Source organism: Schistocerca cancellata, chromosome 9 (assembly GCF_023864275.1).
Source record: "Schistocerca cancellata isolate TAMUIC-IGC-003103 chromosome 9, iqSchCanc2.1, whole genome shotgun sequence".
Taxonomy (NCBI): Eukaryota; Metazoa; Arthropoda; class Insecta; order Orthoptera; family Acrididae; genus Schistocerca; species Schistocerca cancellata.
In genome coordinates, this window is record NC_064634.1 from 366,156,348 (window position 1) to 366,180,524 (window position 24,177).

General features: G+C 45.8%; 1 protein-coding gene across 1 annotated transcript in view; it reads right to left on the reverse strand.

Moving 5' to 3' along the window:
- The window catches only part of LOC126101419 (meiosis-specific nuclear structural protein 1-like), a 49,269-nt gene extending 41,967 nt beyond the window's left edge, over positions 1-7,302 (reverse strand). Inside the window, exon 1 of the mRNA XM_049912080.1 lies at positions 7,081-7,302. Coding sequence (XP_049768037.1) covers positions 7,081-7,302 — 222 coding nt within the window. The remainder of the gene's footprint in view (positions 1-7,080) is intronic.
- Between the last annotated feature and the right edge of the window lie 16,875 nt (positions 7,303-24,177).

Here is a 24,177-nt window from a genome sequence, read left to right on the forward strand (position 1 = left end):
CCAGAGCAGATCTTCCTCCTTGCCCCCCTTCCCCCCTGAGACCCTGCACCCCATCCTCGCCTCTTTCCCTCCCACGTCCTTCCCTCCCCGGCCCTCTTCGGCGCCCCCGCCGCCCATCTCCGCCCCCCCCCCTCTCTTCCCTCCCTACCTTCTTCCCTTCTACCTCATCTCCTTGCTTCTGGCAGATCCTCCGTTTTGATCACCATCATCAGTGTGCCACGTCAGTGTTGTGTTTGGTGCTGTTCTCCTGAGCGTCAAGAGGTGTTATTTTAATTTTCTGGACATGTACTTAGTGTTACTGTCTGTGATTGTTATGTGCTGCGCCATGAAATGGCTCTGAACACCATGAGACTTGACATCTGAGGTCATCAGTCCCCTAGAACTTAGAACTACTTAAACCTAACTAACCTAAGGACATCACACACATCCATGCCCGTGGCAGGATTCGAACCTACGACCGTAGCGGTCGAGCGGTTCCAGACTGTAGCGCCTTGAACCGCTCGGCCACACCGGCCGGCGCTGCGCCATCCGTCGATACTTTTATGCTCTGGTCATACTTCGCCTTGTGTTCTTTCAATGGTCCCAAAGTGTTGGTTTTTGTGTCCGCTACTTTTTTACGGTTTTTATCTCCATTTTACGGTAGCTTCTTTTTGTCTAATGTCTTCCATTATGTTACCCCCTTTTTTATATCAATGTACAACATGTTTTCTCCTTTATGTAATTTTTAAATGACTTCTATTGCATGTTCTATGTCTTTCGGCTGAAGAGCAGAGCATATGCTGCTGCCAGCCCGCCCCGATGGGTGACTGAAATATAATAAAGAAAAAAAAGTGATTAAAGCACAACATTGTTAAATACACTCAAGCGGCAGAGAACGTGGTATATGCATGCGTATTCACATACAGAGATATGTAAACAGACAGAATACGACGCTGCGCTCGGCAACGCCTATATAATACAAAAAGTGTACGGCACAGTTGTTAGATCGGTTACTGCTGCCACAATGGCAGGTTATCAAGATTTAAGTGAGTTTAAACGTGGTGTTATAGTCGGCGCACGAGCGATGGAACACAGCATCTCCATGGTAGCGATTAAAGGGGGTTTTCCCCGTACGACCATTTCACAAGTGTAGCGTGACTATCAGGGATCTGGTAAAAAATCAAATCTCCGACATCACAGCGGCCGGAAAAAAATCGTGTAAGAACGGGAACAACGACGACTGAAGAGAATCGTTCGACGTGACACTAGCGCAACCATTCCGCACATTGCTGCAGATTTCAGTGCTGGGCCATCAAAAAGTGTCAACGCGCGTACCATTCAACGAAACATCACCTATATGGGCTTTTGGAATCGAAGGCCCACTCGTGTATCCTTGATGAGTGCACGATACAAAGCTTTACGCCTCGCCTGGGCCCGTCAGCAACGACATTGGTCTATTGATTACTGGAAACACGTTGTCTGGTTGGGCGAGTCACGCCTCAAACTGTATGGAGCGGATGGACGTGTACGGGTGTGGAGACAACCTCATGAATCTATGGACCTTGCATGTGAGCAGGGAACTGTTCAAAATGGTGGAGGCTCTATAATACTGTGGGGCGTGTGCAGTTGGAGTAATGTAGGACCCCTGATACGTCTAGATACAACTCTGACAGGTGACACGTACGTAAGCATCGTGTCTGATCACCTGCATCCATTCATATTCATTGTGCATTCCGACGGACTTGGACAATTCCAGCAGGGCAATGCGACGCCTCACACGTCCAGAATTGCTACAGAGTGGCTCCAGGAACACTTTTCTGGGTTTAAACACTTTCACTGGTCACCAAACTCCCCAGACATTAATATTATTCAGCATCTCCACCTTCTCCTACTCTTACAGATTTATGGAGAGCCCTGCAAGATTCATGATGTCAGTTCCTTCCAGCACTACTTCAGAAATTAGTCGAGTCCATGCCACGTCGTGTTGCTGCACTTCTGCGTGTTCGTGGTGGCACCCACACAATACTAGGCAGTTGTACCAGTTTCTGTGCCTCTTCAGTGTAAATCAGTGTAGGCATTGGGTATAAAATCACTCTGCCCATTAAGCACTCTGGAGCATACAGGGTTGACTGTAGTAAGTGTGATAAACATAATATCGGCCAAACCGGCCGCTCTTTCAATGCAAGGTTAAAGGTGGCATTCTCAGCCGTGTAACATAATTGCTTTGGGGTTGCTTTTATCACAAACTGGGCAACTGAAGGGAGTATCGAGAATAGTATGCGTATTCTGCACAGGGTGCAGAAAGGTCGTGCTCTTAACTTGTTGAAAGAGCCTGATATTTACCAAACGAAAAGACAAGAGACAACAAGAGAAGCCGGCCGAGTGGCCGAGCGTTTCTAGATACTTCAGACTGAAACCGCGCGACTGCATGCAGATGATAAACGGGTATTCACTGGACAAATATATTACACTAGAACTGACATGTGATTTCATTTTCACGCAATTTGGGTGCATAGATCCTGAGAAATCAGTATCCAGAACCACCACCTCTGGACTTAATAACGGCCTTGATATGCCTGGGCATTGAGTCAAACAGAGGTTGGATGGTGTGTACAGGTACTGCTGCCCATGCATCTTCAACACGATACCACAGTTCATCAAGACTAGTGACTGGCGTATTGTGACGAGCCAGTTGATCGGCCACCATTGACCAGATGTTTTGAATTGGTGAGAGATCTGGAGAATGTGCTGGCCAGGACAGCAGTCGAACATTTTCTGTATCCAGAAACCCCCTACAGAACCTGCAACATGCGGTCGTACACTGTCCTGCTGAAATGTAGGGTTTCGCAGGGATCGAATGAAGGGTAGTGACACGGGTCGTAACACATCTGAAATGTAACGTCCACTGTTCAAAGTGCCGTCAATGCGAACAAGTGGTGACCGAAACGTGTAACCAATGGCACCCCATACCAGCACGCCGGATGATACGCCAGTATGGCGATGACGAATACACGTGTTAAATGTGCGTTCACCGCGATGTCGCCAAACACGGATGCGACCATCATGATGCTGTAAACAGAACCTGGATTCATCCGAAAAATGATGTTTTGCCATTCGTGCACCCAGGTTCGTCGCTGAGTACACCATCACAGGCGCTCCTGTCTGTGATGCAGCGTCAAGGGTAATCGGAGCCATGGTCTCCGAGATGATAGTCATGCTGCTGCAAACTGTCTTCGAACTGTTGGTGCAGATAGTTGTTGTCTTGCAAACGTCCCCATCCGTTGACTCAGGGATCGAGACGTGGCTCCACGATCCGTTACAGCCTTGCGGATAAGATGCCTGTCATCTCGACTGCTAGTGATACGGGGCCGTTGGAGTCCAGCACGGCGTTCCGTGTTACTCTCCTGAAACCAGGGATTCCATATTCTGCTAACAGTCATTGGATCTCGACCAATGCGAGTAGCAATGTAGCGATACGATAAACCGCAATCGCGATAGGCTACAATCGGACCTTTATCAAAGACGGAAACGTGATGGTACGCATTTCTCCTCCTTACACGAGGCATCACAACAACGTTTCACCAGGCAACGCCGGTCAAATGCTGTTTGTATATGAGAAAGAGGTTGGAAACTTTTCTCATGTCAGCACGTTGTAGGTGTCGCCACCGGCGCCAACCTTGTGTGAATGCTCTGAAAAGCTAATCATTTGCATATCACAGCATCTTCTTCCTGTCGGTTTAATTTCGCGTCTGTAGCACGTCACACTTCCTGGTGTAGTAATTTTAATGGCCAGTAGTGTATTTGCTTTTAAGTTCTTACAGTAAGGGTATTACTCATGTGTTGATTTCGCCCTTCTCAGTTTTTAATAGATTTTATTAACTAGGTAATGTTATTAAGTGACTGATACGGTGTTTTGTCTTTCCTTTCTTGAAACGGCGTGTCGTTATTAAGTGACTGATACGGTGTTTTGTCGTTCCTTTCTTGAAACGGCGTGTCGCAGGGACTTCTCGTCTATGTGGCATTCTGGCGGCGATGCCCAAACAGTGCGCTGATTGCTTACTACGGTCTGTTGTTTCAACCCGTGGGCTTCTTCCCCTACTTATTTTATCATTTTTATATTATTCTATTAGGCTCTGAGCACTATGGGACTCAACATCTTAGGTCATAAGTCCCCTAGAACTTAGAACTACTTAAACCTAACTAACCTAAGGACATCACACACACCCATGCCCGAGGCAGGATTCGAACCTGCGACCGTAGCAGTCCCGCGGTTCCGGACTGCAGCGCCAGAACCGCTAGACCACCGCGGCCGGCTATTCTATTAGCTCCGTATGTTTGTCCTTTATATACTTCATTAAATTTTTGTCTTACATCGCCACAAGAGCGTCCCGGAATTACATGTCATCACTTAAACAATTCTTTATTTTCTTTTAACAATCTAAATTTAACTTTAGTCTTGGTTTTAATTTATTGCATTGTACCACTGTAATAACTTCTATATCTGGTAAGCCGACCGTAGACTGTATCTATTGTATTCTTGTTTTCATTGCGCTTTGTACAATTATATATCGACGAATACATGTGGGCCATAGCGACATCTGATGAGCTTGTGAGACAAAAATTTCGTGACTGCTGTAGTGCATTTTGTTATGAACAATAGCACTGTTAACAAGAAGATTCCGCCTATACTGAAGGCTAGCATATACCACATTTTAAATATGTGCGACGACGATATGTCGATTTTGTGTGTATCTTTTGACTACATGAGTATGGATTCATTGTATTAGGACTTCATTATGTTAAGACATGTTTTAAAACAGGTGTGCTTTGTTATATTTTAGAGGGCCTTTTCTACATGTATGTTAGTAATAATTTTCATTATCACCTATTTTATTGTTTTTATCACAAGTTTTGTTGCAATTCTGAAGATGTGACCTCTGATTGAAACCGATGGTCTAAGGACCTAACTATTTTGTGATTGTAGACGAAAATAATAAAATAAATTTGTTCTACACTCGCGAGTGTGTCGCAGCTAATGAGACATGGGTCGTTGTCCTGTGCTGCTTGACCGCTATGCCGCAGCTCCCGAGTCGTCGTGCCGGTGAGTGGTGAGGAGCCATGCATAATGATGCTGTACATGGAGCCAGGAGTCGTCCAAAAAGACCATGTGGTGCCACCCCTGTGCGTAGCGTTGCTGCTGGGATCTTCTTGGGCACACCACTATCAATGTTATGGATACAGAGCAAGCACTGAAGAAAACAGGGGAAAATTTGGAAATTGTGTAAACTATTCGGTAGAATGTTTAAAAATTAAATATTTCCTGTTGCATTGTAACTTCACCAGATATGAAAAAGGACTTCATTGAGCAATAGAACGACTTGAAAAATGTTACAAGTTGAACAAAACAAAAGTAAGACAGACGTTTTCGAGTGTGGTCGTATGAAGTCAGTTTACCTTGAGAGAATTATATTAGGAAATGATACGTTAAAATAGTAGAGGAGTCTTTGTACTTGCGCATCAGAATAACTGATGATGGCAGGAGAAGAAAAGGGTAGAAACTGCAGATTGGCGATAGCAAGAAAAGCGTTTCTGAAAGAGAGAACGGTTTTAACATCAGATATAAATTTAAGTGTTAGAGCACTTTTTCTTAAGGCACTTGTGTACAGTGCGACCTTCTAACGAAGTGAAATGTGGATGATAATCATAATAAACAACAAGCAAATAGAAGCTAGTGAAGTGTGATGCTACAGAAGAACGCTGAAGATTACTCAGGGAGTTCAAGAAACTGATAAATACACAACTGGCCATTAAAATTGCTTCACCAAGAACAAATGCAGATGATAAACGGGTATTCATTTGACAAATATATTATACTAGAACTGACATGTCATTACATTTTCAAGCAATTTGGGTGCATAGATCCTGAGAAATCAGTACCCAGAACAACCCCCTCTGGACGTAATAACGGCCTTGATACGCCTGGGCATTGAGTCAAACAGAGCTTGGATAGCGTGTACAGGTACAGCTGCCCATGCAGCTTCAACACGATACCACAGTTCATCAAGAGTAGTTACTGGAGTATTGTAACGAGCCAGTTGCTCGGCCACCATTGACCAGACGTTTTCAGTTGGTGAGAGATCTGGAGAATGTGCTGGCCAGGACAGCAGTCGAACATTTCCTGTATCCAGAAAGGCCCATACAGGACCTGCAGCATGCGGTCTTGCATTATCCTGCTGAAATGTAGAATCTCGCACGGATCGAATGAAGGGTAGAGCCACGAGTCTTAACACATTTGCAACGTAACGTCAACTGTTCAAAGTGCTATGAACGCGAACAACAGATGACCGAGACGTGTAACCAATAGCACCCCATACAGTCACGCCGGGTGATACGCCAGTCTGGCAGCCATGGTCTCCGTGCTGATAGTCGATGCTGCTGCAAACGTCGTCGAACTGTTCGTGCAGATGGTTGTTGTCTTGCAAACGTCCCCATCTGTTGACTCAGGGATCGAGACGTGGCTGCACGATCCGTTACAGCCATGCGGATAAGATGCCTGTCATCTCGACTGCTAGTGATACGAGGCCATTGGGATCCTGCACGGCGTTCCGTATTACCCTACTGAACCCACCGATTCCATGTTGTGCTAACAATCATTGGATCTTGACCAACGCCAGCAACAATGCCGCGATACGATAAACCGCAATCGCAATAGGCTACAATCCGACCTTTATCAAAGTTGGAAACGCGATTATACGGATTTCTCCTCCTTACACGAGGCATCACAAGAAGGACGTTTCACCAGGCAAAGCCGGTCAAATGCTGTTTGTGTATGAGAAACCGTTTGGAGACTTTCCTCATGTCAGCACGTTGTAGGTGTCGCCACAGGCGCCAACCTTGTGTGATTGCTCTGGAAAGCTAATCATTTGCATATCACAGTATCTTCTTCCTGTCGGTTAAATTTCGCGTCTGTAGCACGTCATCTTCGTGGTGTAGCAATTTTAATGGCCCATAGTGTAAATAATTGGAACGCCTTATCATGTTGGCCGTAATGTAGCGAGAGTCGATGCCCTGACCTTTGGTCTCGTGGACTGCTGAGCCTACCTGCCTGCGTCCGGGCGGTGCACGCAGCCTCGCCATGGCCCTCTCCTGCAGCTGCTGCAGCTGTGCCTCCCTCTGTGCCACCAGCTGGCGTGCAGCGTCCAGGCGCTGCTGCAGCTCCTCCTCCTCCAGGGCGGCACGGTTCATCTCGGCCTCCAGCTGGTGCCGCACCTGTGCCGACAGCACTGTCAGTCTACAGTCGACACAGAAACCTGTCGGTGGCATATTTTTTGGTTTATAGTCGACTTGACGGTTTCATTCAGAGCGCAATATTTCCGTGAACCAACTACTAGTGGCCTTTCGGTGCTTCGTGCAGTGGTCTGCTGTATTCTCACTATATTGACTCCAACAAGATCCCAACATCAGCGTGGCTGGATTTTAAGCAATACCCGGTTATGAAAATATGACAAAGATCTGCGAATTTGCCAGTACTTTCAAATCATTGAACTTGATGCACTCTGTCTTGCTGCCCTTATACGCTAGTCCACCCCCATCCACATCTTATACTAACTGGTAAAGTCTCCACACCAGCAATGCCTTTGTCTGCCCTATGTCTCATACAAAGTCAGCTACCAACACCTCTTTGTACTTATCATGAAAAATTCTGACCTTCCATTATTCCGGAGTTTCCACATGCCTGTTTGCATCTCCACACACCCTTACCCATAGTAATTTCAAACTTCCTCACCCCTCGTTCAATACCGTGAAATAATTGTTCAAAAATGGTTCAAATGGCTCTGAGCACTATGCGACTTAACTTCTGAGGTCATCAGTCACCTAGAACTTAGAACTAATTAAACCTAACTAACCGAAGGACATCACACACATCCATGCCCGAGGCAGTATTCGAACCTGCGACCGTAGCGGTCACGCGGTTCCAGACTGAAGCGCCTTTAACCGCACGGCCACATCGGCCGGCAAATAATTGTTGAGATTGATCTAACCTAGCAATTATGACTTACTCTGTCTCTTCTATTCCAAGTCTAGGCTCCAGTCTACCCCTTCTCTTCATGATACAATCCTAATCACCTCATGACACCTAAATCTCATTAAATGATCCTTCTCATTACTTATCACATCCTCTTCATCATATCACTCCTCTACAATGCAATCTGCATTGATATCATTCATGCAGAAATTGTAACAGATTGCGAAAGCCCCACACATTAACAAATTAAACTCAGCTTTTTTATTTCTGCCAATATTTTATTTATGTGGTAAACTTTTCCCCACAGCTTCACCCACATACGCATTTGACACATATATTGAAAAGTCTCCTCGTTTACCCTCTGTGTCCAACTCTCTTTCTGCTCCCCGCCTCCCATCTCTCTGTCCAACACATCCTCCACCTCTATTTGTCGATCACCTCCTCCCCCGACACTCTGTCTCTTTATCTCATACCCCATCTCTTTTGACCATATCCTCCTCCCCTCACTCTCATAATATCTTCCTCCTCCTCCCTCTGTCCATATTCTTATCCTCCTCTCTCTGTCCATGTAGACCCAGCCACCTCTTCCTTTTCCACCTGCCCACTACCACTTGGCACATTATACCAGCCTCTTGCATCTCCTCCACCTCCCCCATCTCTCTGTCCATCTCCTCCTCCACCTCTCCCCCACCATCTCTCTCTCCCCTCTCACTAGACATCTTCTCTGCCCTTCTCTCTCTGTCCATCTCTTCCTCCCCACTCTCCCTGTCGATCTCATTCTCCTCCTCGCATTGTGATCGTCCACTCCTCCTCCTCCTCCTCCTCCTCCTCTCTATGTCCATCCCCTCCTCCACACACTCTCTGTACATCTTCTCCCCTCTCTCCCTATCCATCTTTTCTGCCCCACTCTCTCTCTTTTCATTCCATACTCCCCCTCTCTCTGTACATCCACTCCCTTCCCTCTCTCTGTCCATCTCCTCTCCCACTTTTCTCTGTCCCATTTTCCATCTCTCCTCCCTGTCTCTTCTCCCTCATGTCAAGTTAACATATAGCCACTGAAAGGAATGCCAAAAGTACCCACATAATATGCTTGCCATGGTGGCAGACTACATGTCAGCAGTAGGAAACACATTTGCCCGTATTTCTACCCCTATGTATGCTATGAGGTTCTAACCTCCAAGGTGCTCATTCTCAATAGCAAGGAGTATGTGTACTATGTTTGGTTGAAATCAGTCCAATGGTGGAGGAGAAGCTCCTGGTCATATGCACGCGCGTGCGTGTGCACAAGCACACACATACATACACACAAACACACACACACAAATGGCTCTGAGCACTATGGGACTTAACTTCTGAGATCATCAGTCCCCCAGAACTTAGAACTACTTAAACCTAACTAACCTAAGGACATCACACACATCCATGCCCGAGGCAGAATTCAAACCTGCAACTGTAGTGGTCGCGAGGTTCCAGACTGTAGCGCCTAGAACTGCTCGGCCACTCTGACCAGCTTCACACACACACACACACACACACACACACACACACACACACACACACACACACACACATCCCCTCTTCCTTTTCCACCTATTCACTACCCTTTTGCACCTTCCACCTGCCTACTGCATGTTCCTCCCCTCCCCCTCTCTCTGTCCATCTTCTGCTCCAGCCTCTCTATAATCATCTCCTCCTCGCCCTCTCTCTCTCTGTCCATTTCCTCATATCCCTATTTCCACATGCACCTTCTCCTCCCCACTTCCACTGTCCATCTCCTACAGCCCCCTCTCCCTATCCCTCTCCTTCTCCCCACTCTGCCTATCCATCTCGTACTACTCTACCTCTCGCTGTGCTTCCTCTCCTCCCCCCTCTCTCTCCATCCTTTCATGCTCCCTCTCTCCCTTTCCAGTCCCTCCTGCCCCCTCCCTTTGTCCATCCCTTCCTCTACCTGTCTCAACCTTCCAACAGCCATACCCATCTGTATCTACGATCCTGGTAAAACAGGTCTACAGAGCAGACTGATACTACTCCAACACAACACACGCGCTGTGCAGGGCAACCTACTAGTCAGTGGTTGAGAAACACATTTTTCCTATGTCTCCATTCCTATTTGAGCTAGGAGGTGTAAATAATCAAATGCAAAATAATTTAAGGAACAAGTGCACATGAGACTACAGCTCATAGTAGTTCAAGATTATAGTTGAGTCAGACTGTAACATATCATGCACTAAATAGAATCAAATTGGACAGAAGCCTGCAATTGTACTATCAATTAATCATGCTGAGGAAAGTTTAGAAATATACGCTCAGAAATAATCTTAGAATATTAAGTCAGATCATAACACAACAGATGCTGAAATGATCACAGAAAGTAAGGAGTCTGATTGGCAGATATCATCACATTCAAGAATAACAGGCAGCTACGCCTGCCGAGGCACATCCAAACAAGAAGAGACAAACTTGTAGGGCACATTCTACGACACAACAACATTACTGGAACAATAGCAGAAGGAGCTATTGATGGAAGGCATCAGTGCAGGCGACCAAGGATATCATGAATGACGTTGGATGAAACACATACGTGGAAATGAAGAGGGAAGCAGACAGAAGAGGAGAATGTCGTTCTGCTGCAAACCAACCTCAGGGCTGAACACTAAAAAAAATAAACTGCTGAGACATTTCACTGCAAGACTCAGTAAAGAGCAGGCCATGGCTCACCACCTGCATTTCTCTCAAGACTGCAGGTGTAACACTCTTGTACAGTTGGCTATCATCAGGAACCACAAAACACCTCAGCTCAGCCCTCCAATGAGCTCTCGCTTTACACCACTAAAATCACAAATGGCGGTAGTTTGGGGTCAGTGGAATGCACACTACAGAGCGCCTAGCTCAGTGCTGTCCTTGAAATAACCGATTTCTAATAGTTCGTTGTGTTACTGTGGCACTAAGTGGTGCTCGAACTGCTGTTACAGACGCAGTATGATGCGACACAGCCGTATGTCGAACGCGACGGCCTTCCCTCTCGGTAGTGCCACATGGCAGTCTGGAGCCCGGTCTTCTTGCGACCGTACCTTCTTGTAACTACCGTTGCCAGTAGTTATGTACAGTGACTACATTCCTGCCGAGCCTTTCTGCAGAATAATGGAAGCAACATCCAGCTTCTCGTAGCCCTATTACAAGACCTCGCTCAAACACAGTGAGCTATTGATAGTGGCGTCTCCTTCGTCTTAGAAGCATTCTTGAGTGACGTCAGCTCACTACGTCAAATCCCAAGGGTAGCTGATGCTCACGACTAATACAGATCGTATTTAAAGCAAACATTATTTGCATCCTCAGAGTGGCGCTACCAGCGTTATTGGCACGAAATTTCAACGGTTGTTATCTTTCAGACGTAGATACACTCCTCCCCTCACCTTCACTTATCTCGCACAACTCCTTCTTGGTGTCGGTATTTTTATATTTCAGGGGCTTCAAATTTGATGTTTCTTTTGCGTGTGTGCGAAGGCAAATTATCGAGCAAATCCGCATCAAAATGGCTACGCAAGACACGTGGTCTACTTGGATTCTTGGTTGCGGAAAAGAAAAGATGGGGACATGCTTACACGTTTGTGAGCAGTGTGCTGTAATGATGCAGGGGTATAGTTGGACGAATGGTCAAAAGATGTGAAGCGTCATGAGGTGCAGAAACTGAGCTGCATGATCGCCAAGTTAGGGTTCAAAATGGTTCAAATGGCTCTGAGCACTATGCGACTTAACTTATGAGGTTATCAGTCCCCTAGAACGTAGAACTACTTAAACCTAACTAACATAAGGACATCACACTCATCCATGCCCGAGACAGGATTCGAACCTGCGACCGTAGATGTCGCCTGGTTCCAAACTGAAGCTCTAGAACCGCTCGGTCACCCCAGCCGGCCCACATTTGTTACAGATTCCGGGACTTTATTATTAATGTAAGAGAAGTTATTCTGCAATATTCGGTGTTATTTACATACAAGAACACACTCTCTCAGGAAACAGTTTTTTTCCGGTTTTCTTGTCACAATCACTGCTCTCAGAATGGCGAATCAATCTATTTGGGACACTTAAGATTACTCCAAATTGACCACTATTTGAAGATGATAAGAGCCTGATATATGCAATAAAAACATGGCTAACAGTATAGGACAAGAGCTCTTGCCAACAGGGAGTACTTGCTCCTACACGACGCTGGCGTTAGGCATTAGAACGTGGTGGTGATTATCTAGAGAAATAGTACTTGTAAAACCGATTGAAGTGGCGCACTGGTTAGTACAATGAACTCTCATGCAGGACGACGACGACTCAAATACGATTCCAGCCACCAAGACATACACTACTGGCCATTAAAATTGCTACACCATGAAGATGACGTGCTACAGACGCGAAATTTAACCGACAGGAAGAAGATGCTGTGATATGCAAATGATTAGCTTTTCAGAGTATTCACACAATGTTGGCGCCGGTGGCGACACCTACAACGTGCTAACATGAGGAAAGTTTCCAGCCGATTTCTCATACACAAACAGCAGTTGACCGGCGTTGCCTGGTGAATCGTTGTTGTGATGCCTCGTGTAAGGAGGAGAAATGCGTACCATCACGTTTCCGTCTTTGATAAAGGTCGGATTGTAGCCTATCCCGATTGCGGTTTATCGTATCGTGACATTGCTGCTCGCGTTGGTCGAGATCCAATGACTGTTAGCAGAATATGGAATCGGTGGGTTCAGGAGGGTAATACGGAACGCCATGCTGGATCCCAACGGCCTGGTAGCATTAGCAGTCGAGATGACAGGCATCTTATCTGCATGGCTGTCACGGATCGTGCAGCCACGTCTCGATCCCTGAGTCAACAGGTGGGGACGTTTGCAAGACGACAACCATCTGTACGAACAGTTCGACGACATTTGCAGCAGCATGGACTATCAGCTCGGAGACCATGGCTGCAGTTATCGTTGACGCTGCATCACAGACAGGAGCGCCTGCGATGGTGTACTCAACGACGAACCTGGGTGCACGAATGGCTAAAGGTCATTTTTTCGGATGAATCCAGGTTCTGTTTACAGCATCGTGATGGTCGCATCCGTGTCTGGCGACATCGCGGTGAACGCACATTGGAAGCGTGTATTCGTCATCGCCATACTGGCGTATCACCCAGCGTGATGGTATGGGGTGCCATTGGTTACACGTATCGGTCACCTCTTGTTCGCACTGACGGCACTTTGAACAGTGAACGTTATATTTCAGATGTGTTATGACCCGTGGCTCTACCCTTCATTCGATCCGTGTGAAACCCTACATTTCAGCAAAATAATGCACGACCGCTGGTTCAGGTCCTGTACGGACTTTTCTGGATACAGAAAATATTCGACTGCTGCCCTGGCCAGCACATTCTCCACATCTCTCACCAACTGAAAACGTCTCGTCCAATGGTGGCCGAGCAACTGGCTCGTCACAATACGCCAGTCACTACTCTTGATGAACTGTGCTATCGTGTTGAAGCTGCATGGGCAGCTGTACCTGTACACGCCATCCAAGCTCTGTTTGACTCAATGCCCAGGCGTATCAAGGCCGTTATTACGGACAGAGGTGGTTGTTATGGGTACTGATTTCTCAGGATGTATGCACCCAAATTGCGTGAAAATGCTATCACATGTCAGCTTTAATATAATATATTTGTCCAATGAATACCCGTTTATCATCTGCATTTCTTCTTGGCGTAGCAATTTTAATGGCCAGTAGTGTAGCTCTTCTTTGATTTCTCTAAATCGCTGTGGTAAAACCGGGGTGGTTTCTTTCGAAAGGGCGCGGCCGGATGACCGAATCCCTTCCCCATCCTTTGCATAATCCGAGCTTGTGCTTCAACTCAAATGAATTCTACGTCTAGGGAACAGTAAACCAAATCTTGCTTCCTTCCTTCCGTCCTTCATTCCTTCCTTCCTTAACACTTGTAAAAAATTTTTGATTGATAGTCTCACCAAATTCAAACTCTTAAGAATACATGTGTTTTGAAAAAAATAAATGTCGTACATTACTTAGTGAATTACCCAAGTAATATACATCTAATGCACAGAATGTTGATCAAAGAGTTTTATTTTACCATTTATCTAGATGCAACGCAACCTGCTTATTTACACATCGTCATTCTCAGTTGAACACTTTGCCCAATCTTCTGCTACTTATCTAGCTAAAACGGTTTTGCTTCAACTTATATTCTTGATCAAATACAGAAAAGAGTAATCTTATGGAAACATTGATGCACTGGAATCGTAGTAAAGGATGGAACGCATTGTGTGACATACGCAATATACATTTGATTTATACAGCAGGTTATTTAAGAACATGCTAATGGTACTATATGGTCACAGCAAGGGTCAGAAACTGTCAAGGTATTACACATGTAAATAACCAGAGGAATACGTATGACCCATGAACCCAACCAGATAGCTATGCATTTTAAAGCACACCTTCTTAGTTGGGGAGGCGTCTAGCCCAGGATAGAATCTGCCTGTTGGATTAATGGCGAGGGTCGGTGTGTTACACAGCCTGGGATGGTCTTAATGGGGGTTCTCCACACCCCACCAGGTGAGCACTGTACTGATAGGCTATTAAAGCCTCAGATACACGATTCGCGACTATTTACAAAACTTTTGATCACTTACCTATAGCACACACGCTGAGTGTTGGGGCGTACATATTCTGCCCCAGGGAATAACACATTGGCGACAGGAAGGGCATCTGGACACGCCTTAAATTAACTGCGTCAAATCCGTTAAAAAAGAAGGAGCTTACCCAGTTAGTGCAGTGGACAGCGTTTTGAGAAGGAATACTCATGTTTGATTCCAGGTATAGGTATCAATTTTTTTATTTTATAATTTTGATGTTCCCACTAAAGTTGTCATGTACACTGTTTCTTATCAAAAAACATGCTATAACTACAGTTTAACGGTGACATAGCGATTATTGGTCAGACATGGCAAGAAATATTAATGAAAAGTAATAATCAGTTAAAAATAAATTACCTGTAATAGTACAGAAATAACTAGAAAACATATCGATGTGGAGATGTTAAAAGTAATTGTATGCCATAAATTCAAGAAGGGCAGCCAGTTGTAATGTGTTACATACAGTATCAGTGACAGCATATCTTCCACAAAACGTAGATAATCTTCATGACAGATTGTCAAAGCTACCTCTCTGTCTCACAAAGCACACACAATCCTAATGTAACCACCCACTATTCTCAAATTCAACATGCAATAGCCACCCACAGAAAGCTGATAGCAATAACAGGGAGAATATATTAAGCGTGTCGGACACATGTGGATAACTGTGCTATTATTGTCGTAATCCGGAAATGAAGCAAGGAATCGCGTTTCATGGCCGCGAGCGCGAATTTTGGCTCACCAGTACGTGTCTGCCTCCTTAGCAGAGTGGTCAGCACGGCTGACTGCCATGCGGAGGACCCAGCTTCGATTCTCAGTACTGATAGGGGTTCTTCCTTGGTGGAGGACAGGTACAACGTGCGATAAGCCTCGTAAGGCCAATTGAGAAACTACTTGACCGATTAGCGGCGGTTCCAAGGTCAAGAAATCCGACAACGAGCGGGAGAGCGGTTGCTGACAACATGCTGCTCCATACCACATCTAATGAACCCATTGGCAGAGAAGGACACGTCGGTCGGCCGAAGCTAAACACAGAACTATATACAGACACAGAGTTCGAACTCTGTCAGATGCTGGTACCACTATATACTTGAAGCACCCACGGCCAGATGGCAGCTTTAAGCCGGTCGGAGTGGCCGAGTGGTTAAAGGCGCTGCAGTCTGGAACCGCACGACTGCCACGGTCGCAGGTTCGAATCCTGCCTCGGGCATGGATGTGTGTGATGTCATTAGGTTAGTTAGGTTTAAGTAGTTCTAAGTTCTAGGGGACTTATGACCACGGCAGTTGAGTCCCATAGTGCTCAGAGCCATTTGAACCATTTGGCAGCTTTACATATTTGTAATTTTTTATAAGAGGTAGATTGGTTGGTTTGTTGATTTGGGAGAGGGGACCAAAGAGTGAGGTCATCCGTCCCGCCCGCATCTCGTGGTCGTGCGGTAGCGTTCTCGCTTCCCACGCCCGGGTTCCCGGGTTCGATTCCCGGCGGGGTCAGGGATTTTCTCTGCCTCGTGATGGCTGGGTGTTGTGTGCTGTCCTTAGGTTAGTTAGGTTTGAGTAGTTCTAAGTTCTAGGGGACTTATGACCACAGCAGTTGAGTCCCATAGTGCTCAGAGCCATTTGACCATTTGAATCATCCGTCCCATTGGGTTAGGGACTGGAGGGGGGGGGGGGTAGGAAGTCAGCCGTATCGTTTCAAAGGAACCATCTTAGCGTTTGCCTGAAGCGATTGAGGGAAATCACAGAAACCCTGAATCAGGATTACTGGATGCGGGTTTGAACGACCTCCCTCCCCAGCTTTGCCTGCCATCTGGGAACAAGTAATATGGAACCCCGGCAACATTCTGTCATCCCACACAACTGGTCAGAGACTAGCAGCAGCCATACTAGGTAATTTCCATCAAATTTGTAGGCTGTTGTTAACACTACAACCCAAATAGCTGTATTTAGTTTGGTGCCGTGAGTGAAAGCACAGACTTGTGATAAATGGCGTCACGTTATTTTCTGTGAAGAATCGGGGTTCTGCAGTATCCCGATGACTATCATTGGCAAATATGGTGACGACGTGGGAGAGGTCGCATTCTTCCCATGTTTTCAAGAGACACATCGGTTTCACTCTTGGGATTAGGATGTGGGGAGCCCTCAGGTATGACTTCCAGTCAGAGCTGGTGGAGATTAGGGGAACTCGAACGGCAGAATGGTATGTCACGGAGGTAGCGCGTCCTGACAGTATCGTGGTGCAATTTTACAGCATGACAATGCTCGTCTGCACATAGCACATGTGTCTATGAACGGTACGCATCATAATTTGGTTCTCCAGTAGCTATCAGCATCCCCAGATCTGTCAACATAACATATGTGGGTCAGGTTGGCCATCAACTCTCTCACCTGCCAGTATTCAGTATGTCAAGAACCACTCATGAAGTAGTGGTCAAAATTTCTCAGGAGACGGTTTTATGATGCACTTTCCGAAACGAATCAGTGAATGCATCCAACCCAGAGGGAGTGTCACATCATGCTGATAAGTGAGCTCACAGTGCTAAAATATTCGTAAATTTCTATTGATTTTATTATCACCGAGGTAACTGCCTTGTCGCAGTTGATATACCGGTTCCTGTCAGATCACCGAAGTTAAGCGCTGTCGGGCATGACCGGTACTTGGATGTGTGGCCATCCGGGCCGCCATGCGCTGTTGCCATTTTTCGGGGTGCACTCAGCCTCCTGATGCCAATTGAAGAACTACTCGACCGAATCGTAGCGACTCCGGTCAAAGAAAACCATCATAACGACCGGGAGAGCGGTGTGCTGACCAGACGCCCCTCCTACCTGCATCCTCAGCTAAGGATGACACGGCCGTCGGATGATCCCGATGGGCCGCTTGTGCCCTACAGACAGAGTGCTTTTTTATTATTACTGAAATAACGGCACATATTCTCGAAAAAAAAGAAGCTACATTTTGGTTTCTCCTCTCCTTCTGCGTTCTTCACTTCTTTGTCTGTTGATGTATACTGAAACACATGGTGATACGAATGGTGTTGATAAAATCGTTTTCTGGAAATGAAATACGTTGAAACTTCCTGGTGGATTAAACCTGTGTGCCACACTGAGACTCGATATCAGGACCTTTCCCTTGCGTGGACAAGTGCTTTACCAACTGAGCTATCGGAACCCGACTCAGTCCCAGGTTCGAGCCCCACTGTCTTACACAGTTTTGATCTGGCAGGAATTTTCATATCAGCGCACACTCCACTGCAGAGTGATAATTCATTCTGGATGGAACATATACAGTACTGGCTATTAAAATTGCTACACCAAGAAGAAATGCAGATGATAAACGGGTATTCATTGGACAAATATATTATACTAGAACTGACATGTGATTACATTTTCATGCAATTTCGGTGCATAGATCCTGAGATATCAGCACCCAGAACAACCACCTCTGGCCGTAATAACGGCCTTGATACACCTGGGCATTGAGTCAAACAGAACTTGGATGGCGTGTACAGGTACAGCTGCCCATGCAGCTTCAACACGATAGCACAGTTCATCAAGAGTAGTGACTGGCGTATTGTGACGAGCCAGTTGCTCGGCCACCATTGACTAGACGTTTTCAATTGGTGACGGATCTGGAGAATGTGCTGGCCAGGCCAACAGTCAAACATTTTCTGTATACAGAAAGGCCCATACAGGACCTGCATTATCCTGCTGAAATGTAGGGATTCGCAGTGATCGAATGAAGGGCAGAGCCACGGGTCGTAACACTGTTCAAAGTGCCGCCAATGCGAACATGAGGTGACCGATACGTGTAACCAATGGCACCCCATACCATCACGACGGGTGATATGCCATTATGGCGATGAAGAATACACGCGTTCAATGTGCGTTCACCGCGATGTCGCAAAACACGGATGCAACCATCACGATGCTGTAAACAGAACCTGGATTCATCCGGAAAAATGACGTTTTGCCATTCGTGCACGCAGGTTCGTCGTTGAGTACACCTTCGCAGGCGCTCCTGTTTGTGATGCAGCGTCAGCTGTGACTGCAGCCATGGTCTCCGAGCTGATAGTCCATGCTGCTGCAAATGTCGTCGAACTGTTCGTGCAGATGGTTGTTGTCTTGCAAACGTCCCCATCTGTTGACTCAGGGATCGAGACGTGGCTGCACGATCCGTTACAGCCATGCGGATAAGATGCCTTTCATCTCGACTGCTAGTGATACGAGGCCGTTGGGATCCAGCACGGCGTTCCGTATTACCCTACTGAACCCACCGATTCCATGTTGTGCTAACAGTCATTGGATCTTGACCAACGCCAGCAACAATGCCGCGATACGATAAACCGCAATCGGGATAGGCTACAATCCGACCTTTATCAAAGTCGGAAACGCGATGGTACGGATTTCTCCTCCTTACACGAGGCATCACAACAACGACGTTTCACCAGGCAACGCCGGTCAAATGCTGTTTTTGTATGAGAAATCGGGTAGAATCTTTCCTGATGTTAGCACGTTGTAGGTGTCGCCACCGGCGCCAACCTTGTGTGACTACTCTGAAAAGCTAATCATTTGCATATCACAGTATCTTCTTCCTGTCGGTTAAATTTCGCGTCTGTAGCACGTCATCTTCGTGGTGTACCAATTTTAATGGCCAGGAATGTATTTGAGGTGTGCAATGGTTTTTTTTTTTTTTTTTTTTTTACCTTCCGTTGCGAAGCGGTGGCGTATAGCTAGTGTATTATATAATACAGATAGAGTTTAAAATTCAAATTATGCTGTAGAGAAAGAATGTACAAGCCGGCTGGATTTCAAATGTTACGAGCCAAATGATATAGTGAGAAACATGGGTGAGTCAAGTTTGTAAAGACGGTATAATCTATTACGTTCCTAGCGACTCCCTCTCCACACCTCCCCGCCCCACTTCCTCCCATCTGGCTTCGTACTGCGACCGGACGACTTGACTGCCTAACGCAGAAATCTAGTGTTTAACATGGAATCTAAATCAAATTTCGCTTCTGGCGAAAGTCGAAGTCATTGAGAGGCGAATGATAGGTCAAAAGAAGGTTAAAAACACGTCATCCAACCAAGATTCCATACCGCGACCTTTCAGTTTTGATGCACGTGCTAGATCATCAGGTTGGACTTGGGTTATGCCCAAGCTTCACATCTGTCTCGAGTTACGGTTACTGTTCTGCTAAATGGCGGTGTTATCATTTCACAGCGGCGGCGTTATTTAACTGATTATAGTACAGCCATTTTCAACGAAATATTTGTAAATTATAAGTGGGGATCAAAAAGTTCCTTGTTCGTTGGCCGTACAGTCCAGAGTCGGTGTGCCGGTCAGGCAAAATCGCCGTGAGCATTGAGGCAACCATCCCACCGATGCACCAGATTGAAGATACCCTTTTGGTGAAACAACGTGTCCTGTTGTGAGAATAAGTCCGTAGCTGCCTGCTGCAAGTACTCGTCGACAGGAATCGTCAACCCTTCAAGGCCTTTTTCAAGGGACCGAAGGCGCGATAATCAGGGCTACAGGGCCGATGCTCGAGTGTCTCTCATTTGGGTCGGTGTAACATCTGCGTTACGACAATTTTGCCATGGGCCCCTTGTTCCGAATCGCGACGAGCACGGAACTTGGCACACCGTTGTACAACGGTGGTTTTCGACCGACATGCCTGCTGCCCATTACAAATTCTTCACTCCCTTATGGACGTCTTCTGGTGTTCGCACTTTGGCAATCAAGAAACAAATAACTTGGTGTTTACCCTGTTTGGACGCATTTGGTGATAACGTCGCCACAGTTGAAGTTTCCGCATTTACCGCATGCACGTCGAAAAGACACGAATGCCACACTAATCTCTAGCCTACACCTTGGTGCTCATACAACCGCATCGGAGTCGCGCTACGGCGCATATACGCTGTAGCAACGCCCTCAAACGGAAACTTTTTGACTGCCTCTTATATATTCAGAAAACTTCCTCGAGACCGGGATATCTATTAGTCAAAACCAGATCAAAATCCCTACAGTCGTTTCTGAGTTTAGTCCTACATACATAGAGAAGCGAGCACGGTACATAACTGCCTATACAAGGTGATTATAACTAAAGTTAAACTTTCAAATCGCTATAGAAATAACACCACTGCTCAGAATGATGTCAAATTGTAACGGAATATTATCGGAGAAGGGAAAAAACGTATGGTAGAAGAAAAATAAATAGTTACAAAAAGGAGCAACAGATGGAGCTGGAAGCATCATAATTTAATAGTGGTCGACTACAAATGACAAATGAATCATACAACAATGCCTAACGTGTACGTTTGACACTAAAGAAACTGTACAGATCAGTGTGCATGGGTGTACATGCGTGATACTGTTAGTTACGTACGCGCACCCACCACGGACGGGTCATATTCCATCGGATGTGAAAAATCGGTTTTTAATTGTCCTGAAGCCAAAAACCGCATAAAACGCATCAATCACATAGGTTTTTAATTGTCCTGAGTCCAAAAACCGCATAAAAAGCATCAATCAAAATCAAATCGGATTATCCACCATGGTACACAAAACACGTCCGAACACTGTTGCAGAAGCAACGAAAAAAGCATGCCAGACTCAGAAGAACGCAAAATCCCTAACACTGGCTGAGTTTCACGAAAGCTCGAAATTTAGTGCGGACGTCAATGCGAGATGCTTTTAATAGTTTCCACAATGAAATATTGTCTCAGAATGTAGTAGAAAACCCAAAGAGATTCTGGTCGTATGTAAAGTACACCAGTGGCAAAAAACAGTCAATACCGTCACTGCGCGATAGCGATGGAAATGTTACCGATGATGGTGCCACTAAAACAGAGTTACTAAATAAAGTTTTCCGTAATTCCTTCACGAAAGAGGACGAAGTAAATATTCCAGCATTCGAAACCAGAACAGCTGTTAGCATGAGCGACATAAAAGTAGATATCTTAGATGTTGCGAAACAACTCAAATCACTTAAGACAGGCAAGACTTCCGGTCCAGATGGTATACCAATCAGGGTCCTTTCAGAGTACGCAGACACAATAGCACCTTTCTTAGCTCGGCTCTGAGCACTATGGGACTTAACTTCTAAGGTCATCAGTCCCCTAGAACTTAGAACTACCTAAACCTAACTAACCTAAGGACATCACACACATCCATGCCCGAGGCAGGATTCGAACCTGCGACCGTAGCGGTCACGCGGTTCCAGACTGTAGCGCCTTTAACCGCTTGGCCACCTTTCTTAGCAATCATATACAACCGCTCACTTGACGATAGGTCTGTTCCTATAGACTGGAAAGTAGCACACGTCACACCAATCTTCAAGAAAGGAAATTGGAGTAATCCACTGAATTACAGACCCATATCACTGACCTCAATTAGCAGTAGGATTTTGGAGCATATACTGTACTCGAACATTATGAATCACCTTGAAGAAAATGACTTATTGACACATAACCAACATGGATTCAGAAAATATCGTTCTTGTGCAACACAGCTAGCTCTTTATTCCCATGAAGTAATGAGTGCTGTCGACAAGGGATCTCCTATCGATTCCATATTCCTAGATTTCCAGAAGTCTTTTGATACCGTTCCTCACAAGCGACTATTAATCAGATTGCGTGCATATGGAGTATCGTCTCAGTTATGTGACTGGATTCGTGATTTCCTCTCAGAGAGGTCACAGTTTATAGTGATAGACGGTAAATCATCGAGTAGAACAGAAGTGATATATGGCGTTCCGCAAGATAGTGTCATAGGCCCTCCACTGTTCCTGATTTATATAAATGATCTAGGTGATAATCTGAGCAGCCCCCTTAGATTGTTTGCAGATGACGCTGTACTTTACCGTCTAGTAAAATCATTAGACGATCAATTTCAATTACAAAATGATCTTTGAGAGTTTGTGTATGGTGCGAAAAGTGGCAATGAGCACTAAACAAAGAAAAGTACGAGGTCACCCACATGAGTACTACAAGAAATCCGATAAATGTTGGGTATACGATCGCACAAATCTAAGGGCTCTCAATTCGACTAAATACCTAGGAATTACAATTACGAGCAACTTAAATTGGAAAGACCACATAGATAATATTGTAGGGAAGGCAAAACAAAGACTGCGCTTTGTTGGCAGAACACCTAGAAGATGGCGACAAACCCACTAAAGAGACAGCCTACATTACACTTGTCTGTCCTCTGCTGGAATATTACTGCGCGGTATGGAATCCTTACCAGGTAGGATTGACGTAGGACATCGAAAAAATGCAAAGAAGGGCAGTTCGTTTCGTGTTATCGCGCAATAGCGGGTAGCGTGTCACTGATATGATACGCGAGTTGGGGTGGCAGTCACTGAAACAAAGGCGGTATGCTTTGCGGCGAGATCTATTTACGAAATTTCAATCACCAACTTTCTCTTCCGAAGGCGAAAATATTTTGTCGACACCCACCTACGTAAGGAGAAATGATCATCATAATAAAATAAATCAAAGCTCGAACGGAAAGATTTAGGTGTTTCTTTTTCCCACGCGCCATTCGAGAGTGGAATGGTAGAGAAGTAGTATGAAAATGGTTCGATGAACTCTCTGCTGGGCACTTAAGTGTGAATTAAAGCCGGCCGCGGTGGTCTCGCGGTTCTAGGCGCGCAGTCCGGAACCGCGCAACTGCTACGGTCGCAGGTTCGAATCCTGCCTCGGGCATGGATGTGTGTGATGTCCTTAGGTTAGTTAGGTTTAAGTAGTTCTAAGTTCTAGGGGACGGATGACCAGAGCTGTTAAGTCCCATAGTGCTCAGAGCCATTTGAATCACTTTTTTTTTTTTTTGTGAATTGCAGAGTAACCATGTAGGTGTAGATGTAAATTAATTTCCATGTGACTGGTGCAAATCATATGCTCTCCACCGTTTTCTGCAACAAGCTGAAATCAAGAAAGCGCATGTTCCACAACTGAAGTGTATCTGGGCTCACGTTCAGAATGGATTGCGCAATGCGCGCCTTCAGTGCGACTAAGTTTGCAATCGGAATACTGAACACAACGTCTTTCAGATATCCCCACAGCCAGAAGTCACACGGATTAAGATCAGGTGATAGGGACGGCCAGGCTGTAGAGAAATGGCGGCTGATAATTCTAGAATTTCCGAAATGGCGCTTTAGCAGCTGCTTAACTGGATTTGCAATGTGCGGAGGTGTGCCATCTCTGATAAAAGTGACCCCATCCACACATCCACACTGTCGGAGAGCTGGAAAAGACACTCACAGAGCTTACCAGCGACGGTACTGGGAACAGGGCCAGAAGCAGCTGTCTCTTCGAAAGAATAGGACCCTGTGATAAATCATGCCATAAACCCACACACACAGTGACCTTTTCAGGATGAAGTGGTACTGGTTGACTTGTGTGTGGATTTTCCGTTGACTATATTCGACAATTCTGTGTATTGACATATCCTGTCACATGGAAGTAGGCTTCGGCTGTCCACAAAATGGCCGA